The sequence below is a fragment of the Fragaria vesca genome, linkage group LG3 (assembly GCF_000184155.1).
Source record: "Fragaria vesca subsp. vesca linkage group LG3, FraVesHawaii_1.0, whole genome shotgun sequence".
Taxonomy (NCBI): domain Eukaryota; kingdom Viridiplantae; phylum Streptophyta; class Magnoliopsida; order Rosales; family Rosaceae; genus Fragaria; species Fragaria vesca.
Window position 1 is genome coordinate 26,063,814 of NC_020493.1, and position 11,238 is coordinate 26,075,051.

General features: G+C 42.0%; 2 protein-coding genes across 2 annotated transcripts; one reads left to right on the plus strand and one right to left on the minus strand.

Moving 5' to 3' along the window:
* The first annotated feature begins 968 nt into the window (after positions 1-968).
* LOC101298497 (non-specific lipid-transfer protein-like protein At2g13820-like) lies at positions 969-3,107 on the plus strand. The gene is made up of 3 exons (XM_004295082.1): positions 969-1,584; positions 2,621-2,680; positions 2,790-3,107. The coding sequence occupies exons 1-3, from the start codon at positions 1,218-1,220 to the stop codon at positions 2,921-2,923; spliced, it is 561 nt and encodes a 186-aa protein (XP_004295130.1). The 5' UTR covers positions 969-1,217; the 3' UTR covers positions 2,924-3,107.
* Positions 3,108-3,940: 833 nt separating this feature from the next.
* Positions 3,941-8,122, minus strand: LOC101298779 (DEAD-box ATP-dependent RNA helicase 42-like). Its single transcript, XM_004295083.1, has 2 exons — positions 4,624-8,122; positions 3,941-4,039 (listed from the first exon to the last, which is right to left on the minus strand). Exon 1 carries the CDS (start codon positions 7,965-7,967, stop codon positions 4,626-4,628), a length of 3,342 nt encoding a protein of 1,113 aa, XP_004295131.1. The 5' UTR covers positions 7,968-8,122; the 3' UTR covers positions 3,941-4,039; positions 4,624-4,625.
* Positions 8,123-11,238: the final 3,116 nt, after the last annotated feature.

The following is an 11,238-nucleotide window of genomic DNA, read 5'->3' on the forward strand; positions in this document are numbered from 1 at the left end:
TACTACTACTACTACTACTACTACTACTACTACTACTACTACTCTCTCTCTCTCTCTCTCTCTCTCTCTCTCTCTCTCTCTCTCTCTCTCTCTCTCTCTCTCTCTCTCTCTCTCTCTCTCCGATTCGAATCCCCACCGCTTCGGTCTGCGCCGGACTCAGAAGATCAGCTCCAAGCTTCATTCCCCGCCGTGCAGCGTCACTGTGAGTCTGCAACTCTCTTTTGAAACCATAATTTTTGTATCCAACTCGACACCGTTTCGGATGCAAATGCAAATCTGCACTTTTCGGTGTGAGACTTTATAGCTGGGCAGCTCAGTCGGAGCTTGTGGAACTGTAATTGTGGTGCTTCGGTTTCTATCTTGTGTGTTTAGCTATAAATGCAGGGTCGATCTAGCATGCAGCAGATATCTAGTAGGCGGAGTCGATCGAGCGGCGAAGTCGATCTAGCAGCGACGGAGTCGATCGGCGAGGTGCAGGTGGCGGAGACGATCGGCAAGGTCGATCTTGCAATTACGGCGGATTCGATCGGCGTTGTGTGGTGTGCAGAGAGAGAGAGAGAGTATGATAGATCGGAGAGAGAATATATTTTTGGTGTTAAGGCAGTGGCAATTTTGTAGTTTTTTTAGAAAAGATTGGTTTTTTAGGTATTTTGCGTAAAAATTGCTGACTGGGCGTGAGACTATACATTATGGGCTTGGGCTTATGTCCTTATTTGTTTAAATCTGTTGCAAGGTGGTTTTTTTGTGTTTTGCAACTGTCTATGGTAGTGGGTTGTCATTTTCTCAAACAAAAAACTGGTTGAAGAAATGCGAGAGTGGACCCAAAGATGAGAGGGAGGGAGGGAGGTGTCTCTTTCTCCAAAGAAACAAGACTCCCTTCCTTGGAAGGACAGAAAACAAGTGCCGAGTGTTCTCACTTCTCACTTCTCATTTCTACTCATTCATCACCGAACCCATTAAAGAGCCAGATGAGTAAGAGGGTGTGAGATTTATTGTTGTTTGAACCCGGCCAGGAATGGGTGGCGGTTGAGACACCTTTTATTTATTATTTCGGCTACCTAGCAAGAATTAGCAAATCCCATTACGTACCCAGCTAGCTAGCCTTCTCTCACTCCAACCCCATTCTCTCTCCATTATTTAACCTCCACACACCTTCACCTACTTCTAAGTTCTAACACGCACTTCCACTCTGCTTCCTTCACCCAACAACAACAAAAATGGCATTCCCTACTCATCATCATCTCCTTATTGTGTTACTGATGATGCTCACAATATTCCACGGTTGCTCCTGCGTCTCGGCGCAGGCTCCGGGCCCTGCTCCGGAGGCGTCGACGGATTGCTCCTCGGAGCTGCTGACCATGTCGGACTGCCTGACGTACGTGGAGGAAGGCAGCAACTTGACCAAGCCGGACAAGGCTTGCTGCCCGGAGCTGGCTAAGCTGGTCAGCAACAGGCCCGTGTGCTTGTGTTACTTGCTTCAGAAGAACAGCACCAGCAGCTACGGCATTGAAATCGACTTGAACAAGGCTCTTGATCTCCCTTCTGTCTGCAAAGTCGACACCCCTCCTACTAGCGCCTGTGCTCGTAAGTCCCATCACCCTTCCCTCTCCATCTCTCCATCTCCTCATTTTATTCTTTTTATTTCGCTCATAAACCAACTATTAATGTTAAATTTGTAAGATATTAGAATTATCTAATCATCTGCTTCACACTAGCATTGATTTGTCTCCATCTCTGTTTGTTTGTGTTTTTTATACTTAATTAGAAGCTAGCTTGGTGCTGAGCTCAATAGATCCCTCAATCCCACATCAAGAAAAAAAAAAAAAATTAGATTCCTCGATCATAATTTTTTATTGTTTATATGTATCCAGTTACAGGTCCAGTTAACATCCCATATCTAAGATCCATAGTTGTAGATTACTACTATAGATTGGGAACGTTTTTTAGGAACAAACAAACTCCATAACCAGATCACCTCCGCCACCATACCAGCTTTCCAACCCCGCTAACTCGTGTGAAGGGCGAAAGCCTGAACCACAAAGCTAACCGGAAAACCGGTAATTAATTTAGGAACGCTGTTGACTAGAATGTGTGATTAACTTGCAAATTAAGAGTAGAGAAGCTAACCACAATTGAGGTTAGCAGTATGGCATAGGATTGACATGATGCATTTTGTTGGCTACTACTATGGAATATATCCCATTGATGATTGCATATGGAGCAAGCTAGCTAGGGTGGTTAGAGGTTATAACTGTATAAGCAGTAACTACTCACTCACTAGTGGCAATGCTTGCTTGCCACTACTTGTGATCCCCCCACACCTTGTAGTGGTTTCAATGCTCTCTCATTACTCCCATTAAAGGTTTCTAGCTACCATGCCACCAATTTTTATCTTATCACCAGTCTACCAATACCAAATGAGAGCAATAAAACAAAACCCCACACATGCTTTCTGTTTTTCTGTCCAGAAATTTTTTATGTTTTTGCCAAATTACATATCTGTTTAACAGTTGGAGAAGTACGTAGATGCCAAGACATATAAAAATGTAAATGATAGATTTACTATTGAATTTCAACTTGTATGATGACCTTGTTTAATTTAACTTTCTGATTTTGACAGTTCTTGGAATACCAGTGGAAGCTCCCATGGCTTCTGAAGGGCCTACTGCTAACTCACCTGGTAATGTTTTTAATCAGATCCATAAGCACATGCCCATTTAATACAGAACATATGTATATGAGGTAGTCCTAATAAGAAATCTGACCTTAAAAAAATGATTTACGTACAGCTGGTTCGGAGCAAGCACCTCAAGGACCTTCTTCTGCTTCCCCAGGAAACAGCGGACCTTCTTCAACTGCTGCTAAATCCCTCATGGCACTCTTTGTTGGCTTAGCTTTAGCATCTCTTCCTACATTCTTTTGAATTTTTCCTACCTTTGTTTGTTAGTACCACTGTTGATTTAATTTCACATTTTCTTTAAACTTACCATTAATCCATTGGTGTTACTAGATTTATAAATCATTATGTATGTCATCGACTTACTTGTGTTGAGATTAATAAATGCCAATTTTGCAGATTTGCATGTTCGGGGAATCGTATATGCTCTATGTTACATGACTATTACTTACCTTTTTCTATGTTTATATACTTGTATTTTAGACATAGCGAGTCTTTATTTAAGAGGGTCAAAAGAAACAAAGAACACAAAAAACAATCACGGTCAATCAAGCATTCCTGATAGAAAAACTAGATGTCTGAGCTACGGTAGAGAGAACTAGGGTTTCCTGGGCTTTCTGAAACCAAATCTCCATGGAAGAGGAGATGGCGCACCGTCACGTCGGTTGGCATTGATGGAGTGATATGATTAATCAAGTGCCAATAACCTGTGTATAACCACAATCAATTAAAAACTATTCCATATCCAGGCCTAACACCTATCTTAACAGCTGAAAGAGACACCTCCTCATCAAGCTGGGCAAGATTATGCTCTAGGGACTCTAAACACGCCGACATCATCCCACCCGCTGTTGGATCAAGTTGAAACATGCATATAACATATATTTCCATCTCCATCTCCATTCTGCAGTCCACAGCAAAGTTAGCATACTGAACCAGTAAAAGCAAAATCAAATGAGTATCCCCTATCTTGATTGAAACTACACAGAAATGTGGCCGCTTTATAGAAAATTCCCAACAAATAAAATTGAGACAAAAATGAGAAAGCATTAACGAATAGTCGTATGTAGCCTCAACTAGAGACGTTAAAAAGTGACCCAACAACACCAAAAGATCAGAGAGAGAAGGGCTCGCGATCTCTGTAATATGGAGCTGGGTACCTATTACAGAGAACAAAAACAGAAAAGCTTAATCCATTACACAAGCTAATCCAACAGAAGCAGAGGTTGACTACACTATTCTGAATATTAAGGAAAGAATGTAAAAGAAAAATTGGCCCTCTTACAAGAACCATCCTTTCAGGTGCAGCACACACAGCGCTATGCAGCAGATTGGCCCCATGAAGACATTTCCATCTAAGACCTGGAAAAGCACACCCAAAGAAAGAGGAGTCAAATACACGAGTGAAAATTGACAGAAACCACAACTCATGGAACACAAACAAACTAAAACAGGACCGGTTGACTCTAAGGACGTCCCTTTAAACTATGTAGTATCATGAAGAGAAAAGTCTTGTACCACAGTCACGCCTGTTGTATAGCTTTGTAATGGGCAGACACAACAGTGAATATGCGAGCATATGCATATAACATCCCTCGCGCCATGGGAAGCAATAACAAAAGAAAGGAAAGGAAATCAAAATGATGTACAGAAGTGTGAAAGCAAGAGAAAATCATAACAGTTCACAGACACTAAAACCAACGTGTTCTATGATTACTCATTCTCAACACCAAAAGACGCATGTAAAACTAGATTCAGAAGAATATTAATGACATTTCATGTATCCAGAAATGTAGGTGCAAAGCAATAGTTTAAACTAGAATCATACAATAAGAAAATTATAAGGGGAGTAAGAAAAAGTAAAAAGGAACTCGATGTCAAATTTAAAATAGGAGTCCGGCACAAGCAAATAACAGTCTTAAACTAAGTTGGAATTAAGTTCTCACTCTCATAAAACTTGATATCTGCCTTGCTGAGCTCCACCAGGAAGTGAGAATGCATGGTTTGAGATGTCTTCCAAAACCCGCTTTAACTCCGATTTAGCTCTCTTGACAGACTGTTCAGTAGGGCCCTCGATAAACAAGTAGAGCTTACGATCTCCAGGTCCTGCAACCTTGCCAGGTGGGAAATACTGACCCCTGGTCGTGATGGCCGCTCCAGTCCAATCTGATATGGCACCCCAAGTTTCCTTGTGGGTAACCTTCCATCTAGCATTCTGGGGAAAATCATTTATCTCTAACTCTGCTTCATAATGTTCAGGCATTGCATCGGCTTGAATCTTTGCCAGGTTATGCTGCAAGTTCATGGCTGCAGCAATCGCAGCAGCCCGAGCTGCCCCATCATTGCTACCAAGAGGCAAACCAGTCCCAGTGAAAACTGATGCTGTTCCTGGTAATGCTTGACCAAGGACACCTGGATGAGAAACTGACCCTCCACCGTTGGGAAGCAGTTGGGCAGCAGAAGCAGGGGTCTGCATTGAGGCTGTATTAGCTTTGGAAGCAGCAGTAATAGCTGCTATCTGAGCAAGGGCAGCCTGCTGTGAGATGTCTCCCCCTGCCTTTCGAATACCTTCATCTTCATCTTCTGAATCAGACTTGTCATCCTCAAAACCATATTCTTTTGCCTGCGCTTTCTTTGCCGCTCTTCTAACTTCATCTTCCTCTTCATTAAATTTAAATCCACTTCCTCCATAACCAGTTCCATGCGCTTGCTCTAATCCCTGAGTCACTTTTGCCATGAAATTATCAGCAAGAGATTTCAGGTCATCTGGGACAACTTGCTCAGAAAGTTCCAATGCTTTAACAAGATCTGGAGCATATCTAGCATCTTCCTCAGAGATGAATGTTATAGCACATCCTTTTCGGCCAGCTCGGCCTGTACGTCCAACACGGTGTACATAGTCCTCATAATGATTTGGGACATGAAAGTTGATCACCAGTTCAAGATCCTTGACATCTAATCCTCTGGCAGCAATACTTGTTGCAATCAACAAATTACAAACATCACTCTTAAAATCAGATATCGTGGACTCACGATCTGTTTGATCTTTGGCCCCATGAAGTGAGAGACAAGGATATCCATGCCTAAGCAGATCCCGAAACAAAGAATCACATTTGTCCTGGGACTGGACAAATATCAAAATCTTTCCTTTCTCATTCCATTCACCAAGCAGCTCTAACAATCTCAAGAATCTTTCATTTTCCTGCCTCATTTCAACCTTTTGCATTATGTCCTTATTCACAACACTCCGCCCACCAACCTGAATTTCCACAGGTTTGTCCAACACTTTACGAGCCAAGACTTCAACCTGGCGAGGGAAAGTGGCTGAAAACAAAACAGTTTGACGACCTGGCCGGATATTTTGAACGATTCGAGTGATTTGAGGTTCAAAACCCATGTCAAACATTCGATCAGCTTCATCCATGACCAAAAACGTTACTCTACGCAGATTTGTTATTTTCCCTCCACTTGTGCAAAGTACGTCAATCATCCTACCAGGGGTACATACAACAATTTCAGCACCCCGCTTTAATTCACTAATCTGTTGAGCAACACCAGAACCTCCATATACAGGGACACACCCGAAACCTAATACCTTGGCAAACCTTTTGATATCGCTGTGAATCTGCTGAACAAGCTCCCTCGTTGGTGCCATTATAAGCCCAATAGGCCCATCTCCAGCTTCTACTGGTGGCTGATCCTTTATATGCCTGAGCATTGGCAGAACAAATGCAAGGGTTTTCCCTGATCCAGTTTTCCCAACACCGATGCAGTCTCTACCACTCATAATTACAGGTAATGCCTGAGCCTGAATTGGCATGGGCTTTTCGAAGTTCAGTTTCTTTATTATTTCCAAAATTTTACTGGTAAGTCCAGTTTGATGCCAGGTCTTAATCGGCTTTGGCACATCCTTACCATGTATCTTCAATTCCAATTGTTTCCGGCATGCACCAACCTCTTCTGGACTCATTTTTGAGATCTCCTTCACCTCAATATAGAAGTTTTTACGGAAAGGTTCATAATCTATCTTAGAGTGGTCAACTACAGAGAGTTTCTCAGCTTTTGTCTTCTTTACCCTTTTGATGAACTCGTCATCATTTTCATCTTCTAGAACATTGTCATCATTCTCAATGTCCCCAAAATCGGAATCTGAATCCTCCCCAGGAATTATTCTTCCCATTGATTTATTGAGACCTCTCCTCTTTTGTTCACCATTACTTCGATCATCCTTTTTATCATTCTTTGCATCAGCAATTGATGGGTCTGCAGCATTGTCCAGCTTTTCAACTTCAGGCAATACCATAGAATTCATAAAAGCATCTAATGGATCAGTCTCGTCATCCCCGCTAGCATTATCAGCTCCATTCAGTGAAGCAATTGGAGCTGTTTCATTGTCAGGATATACTACCATGAAATGTCCATCTTCTTTATCAATAAGATTGGCTTCTCCATTGAGGTTTGTACCTGTCTCTGATTTCCCTGAGGGATGAACTTCTTCGTCATCAGATTCTCCTTCAAGAGTCCAGGTCTTTCCCGACATAGGTTCATCAGCATTCCTTTCCCCATTATCTCTGTCATCTTCTTCCTTCTTTCTCTTTAACTCTTGCCACTCCTGAACTCTTCTCCTCCGTTTTTCCATCTCCTCATCTAATTTCCTTTGTTCATTCTCTAACTCCTCCTCACGGGTTGGCTTCTTAACTGAATCCTCATCACTTCTCTTTCGCGGGCTCTCATCTCCATTATCCATCTGTGTGTTTACCCTACTACTACTCATTTCCCGCTCTTTCTCCTTGTACTCATTTTTATCCATTTTATGCCGCTTCCTATCACGCTCCCTAACATGATCACCAATATCATCGGTATCTGCATCCCTATGTCTCTCCCTCTCTCTTATCCTCCTCTCTCGATCTCTATCGCTTACCCTCTCAAGCTCCCTCTTCTCTCTCACCTTATCTTTCACCTCTCTTTCCCGTTCTCCTCTCTCCCTCTCCTTGTCTTTTTCCTTCTCTCGAACCCTCTCCCTCTTCTCCTTGTCCCCCTCCCTCTTCCTCTCTCTGGTTCTCTTGCTATCATCATCTCGGCTGCGCGTCCTATCACTGTCCTTGTCTCGAAGCTTCTCTTTATCATACCTTTCCTCAGAATCATAACTCTTTTCTTTCACAGAACGTCGGCTACTACGGTCCCTCTTATCTCCTCCATCTTTATCCTCCCTGTGTTTCTGCCCACTGCGATCCCGGTGACTCCTCTTGGATTCTCCCTCCTTCCTCGACTTATGTTTGCCCCCTTCCATTGCGATGTCCTATTCCCTTCATAAACAAAACAAATAAAATCGGTCCAACAATCAGAGATGAACAAAGCTTCTCCTTATCCATTGTATTCACCCTACATGTACTTTGATAACAATACTAAATTTTCCCCAAATCTACTTGTGTGAATGGTTATGGATATTTTATTCTAACAAGGATCAATTCCTAGAATCTCCAACCACAAATCGAAAGACGACAGAACCCTAATCGGGATTTGAAAACTGAAATTAAGAAACGAGTTTAGTATCGACCTGAGAAAGGCAACCTTGGCACAGCAGCTCTAGTCTCTCTTTTCAGTTCCAACTTTGCTTTTGCGAGCGAAAGACGGGGAAGAGGGAGATGGTGCTTTTCCTTGTTTTTTACTGGTATATATTGTTTTTTTTTAATTGACAAAATATCCTCTCTTCACCATAATCCAGGTTCGATCCGCACTGCTTCCTGCTTTTCTTTTTTTATTTTATTTTTTGGGAAAAAAAAAAAAGAGAAGAAGAGGGTTTTACCAATACATACATATTGATAACTTTATTTACCGATAGTCAGCCATTCCCGTGTGCAGGCAAAACTAACAGACAGGTGTAACAACCGTTAGATCGCGAAATCAAATATCCTCTCTCTCTCCGACTCTTTCTGGGCCTCATCGATTGATCAATTGATCGTCGCTTTCGCCCACTCCTCAAGTATAATTCTCAAATGGGAGTTTTAATTTCAGTGAAGGTTCAATTGTACAAGTTCCTTTTGCCATGAATAAAATCTGGGTTTTGCAGGTCAGTAGCATTAGATTTTCAATTTCAGTTAATAGCGATGATTGGAATACAACTGCATGTTTTGGTTCGAGTACCATCTGAGTTGGAGTGTCATTTACATTAGAGATTCAATTTTCTTGACGCACTAGAGGGTCAATAGTTTTGAGGGTCAGTAGAATGCTGAGGATCAGTAGTATTAGAAGGTCAGTATTGAGGGTCAGTAGAATTAAAATATGCAAAGGTTTTTTGCTCATCGTTCTGCACACCTCGTTGCCCAGATCTGGTACTCGTCACCGCAAGTGGAGGTCGACGCCGTCGATGGCAGATCGAGGACAAGTTGGACATCGAGGTCGGAGGTGGTGATTCCAATGGTGTTGAGAGAGGATTTTAGGGAGACGGCAGTGTTAACGATTTCTGTTAGTGTAGCCTGCCGATGGGAAAAAACTAGTACAAGTCGGCTGGTGGTAAATATAGACTCCAAATTGTAGTTAGTGGTAATTTTGTAAAATATAAAATATGGGAGTGAAATTCATAATTCTATTTTATTATAAACCACACTTTATATGTTCTCTTTCTTGACAATCTTAGATTACCCTTGTTATTTTTATGAGAAATTCTTAGGTGCAACAGCCGCACCACCTGGCACATGCGCACCTAATCATCTTTTGACACGTGCCTTTTTTTTTTTACACCTGCCTTCTTCTTCTTCCTTCCTTCCTCTCTCTTATTCTTCTTTCTTCCTCTGCGTGATTTGCACAGGTTGGTGGAGACGCGGCTCGACGGCGGCAGGTTGCCAGGCTTATGGTGGAGGCGGCGAGGGGGGGGGGGGGTTAGTCGACGGCTGGGCAGAGGGAGCTGAGGGGATCGGTTTCACCGGAGAAGAGAGAGGAAGGAAGAAGAAGAGAAGAGCTGACCCGGAAAAAAAAAAAAACATGCGTCTCTGTGCGATTGGTGGGTCGCACAGGACACGTAGTGTGGCTGTCGCACGTAAGATTTTCTCTGTCTTTATATGTTTTCTTTATCCCGGATTTCATTTCACAAAGACACAGTGAACTCATCATATATAATCTTGTATAGCAAAAGCAATAGCGCCCGGTCGCCTACCAAAGAATTTGACAAAAGAAACCCCTTTAGAAAGCTCTAGTTAGAAGAAGAAAACCATGCTATGTTGTTGATGCACATACCTCTGATATCACTTGAACATGCAACTTAATAATTAAAGAAAACAAGATAAAGGGTTAGATTGGCCATTGATCAAAATATGCCCGTCATCGGTTTTTGTAACGTTAAAACGGCTCTTGTACCATTCTAAGGTCGGAGTTAGTAGGTGAGATACGGTGAAGTTTTTTAAACTTGAGATACAAAAATTTAGAATGGCTGAAACATTAGGTATTACTAAGACAATTTTCAGTAAAAAAAATGTCTTAAACCGTTGCCCATAAATTTAAAAACAAATTACATGTCATACCACTACTAACCACGATCCATCACTCCTTAAAACATAATCACATACTGCCAATTCTTCTCTCATCCATCACAACCATAATTTTCTCTAACCTGATCTACCCTCACCCTCCACCACCGCTGCACCACACTTACCCGACTCAAACCCGTACCGGCAAATGATCAATATTGGCCAACGCCTCTGATACCAGCTATTTCTGCATAATCCCGGAGGCTATGTAAAATCACGGTGGAACACGAACATGAACAATAAACAACATAGGCAAGAGACAAGAACATATAGTGGTTCACCATGTTATCAGAGGACATGGCTACATCCACTTAAGCTTCTACTATCATGGCCAATAGGCCCTTGGTGTTACAAGAGCTCTCCAAGATGAAGTGAGTAGGGATCATCATCCATTCTACATATGGGAAGCCTTCCTTTTATAGTTAAGGAAGGTTCCCTCACATATTATGTTTCCGATGTGGGACTAACTACACATATCTTCTTATGGTGCCTTCTTGTGGAGCTTGGGAGAGCACCTTCCCGATGTGGTACCAATGATCTTTCACCATGGCGAGGTAGCCCGGATGTCGGTCTACGAGGTCGTTGCTTATGCTTGCGATATATATACCATCTACACCAGCCATCTCTCTCTCTACGCTTCCTTCACCGTCACCAATGCAAGCTCAGGGAGAACGGATTTAGAAGCACACGACGGACTTCTCCGACACCGATGACGACTTCATCCCCTTCAATTCATCCTCCGTCCTTCGACATATCTTTTTCGGCATGGCTTTTCGGATCAATTTTGATCATCTTCTTCATCTTAAATGGTACGCCAATATGTTTATCTTCTTTATCAATGGATTGCTTTTTCTTTTTGATGTGATTAAAAAATTAAAACCAAAACTAGAAAAAATAAAAACACTTAAATTCATGGGTTTTATTGTAGAGATAATTTCATTTTACTACCCTAAACTTTAGGTCTAAAATCAGTTTGATACCTCATCTTTTTTTTAATCAGTTTCATACCTAAACTTTCAAAATGACATCAATCTCGAC

What these genes read in the sequence shown, in the direction of transcription:
- LOC101298497 (XM_004295082.1), top strand. Translation starts at nt 1,218, where the DNA reads ATGGCATTCCCTACTCATCATCATCTCCTTATTGTGTTACTGATGATG. An exon ending in TCCTACTAGCGCCTGTGCTC is followed by an intron (nt 1,585 to 2,620) that starts GTAAGTCCCATC and finishes TGATTTTGACAG; the next exon opens with TTCTTGGAATACCAGTGGAA. An exon ending in GCCTACTGCTAACTCACCTG is followed by an intron (nt 2,681 to 2,789) that starts GTAATGTTTTTA and finishes ATTTACGTACAG; the next exon opens with CTGGTTCGGAGCAAGCACCT.
- LOC101298779 (XM_004295083.1), bottom strand. Translation starts at nt 7,967, where the DNA reads ATGGAAGGGGGCAAACATAAGTCGAGGAAGGAGGGAGAATCCAAGAGG.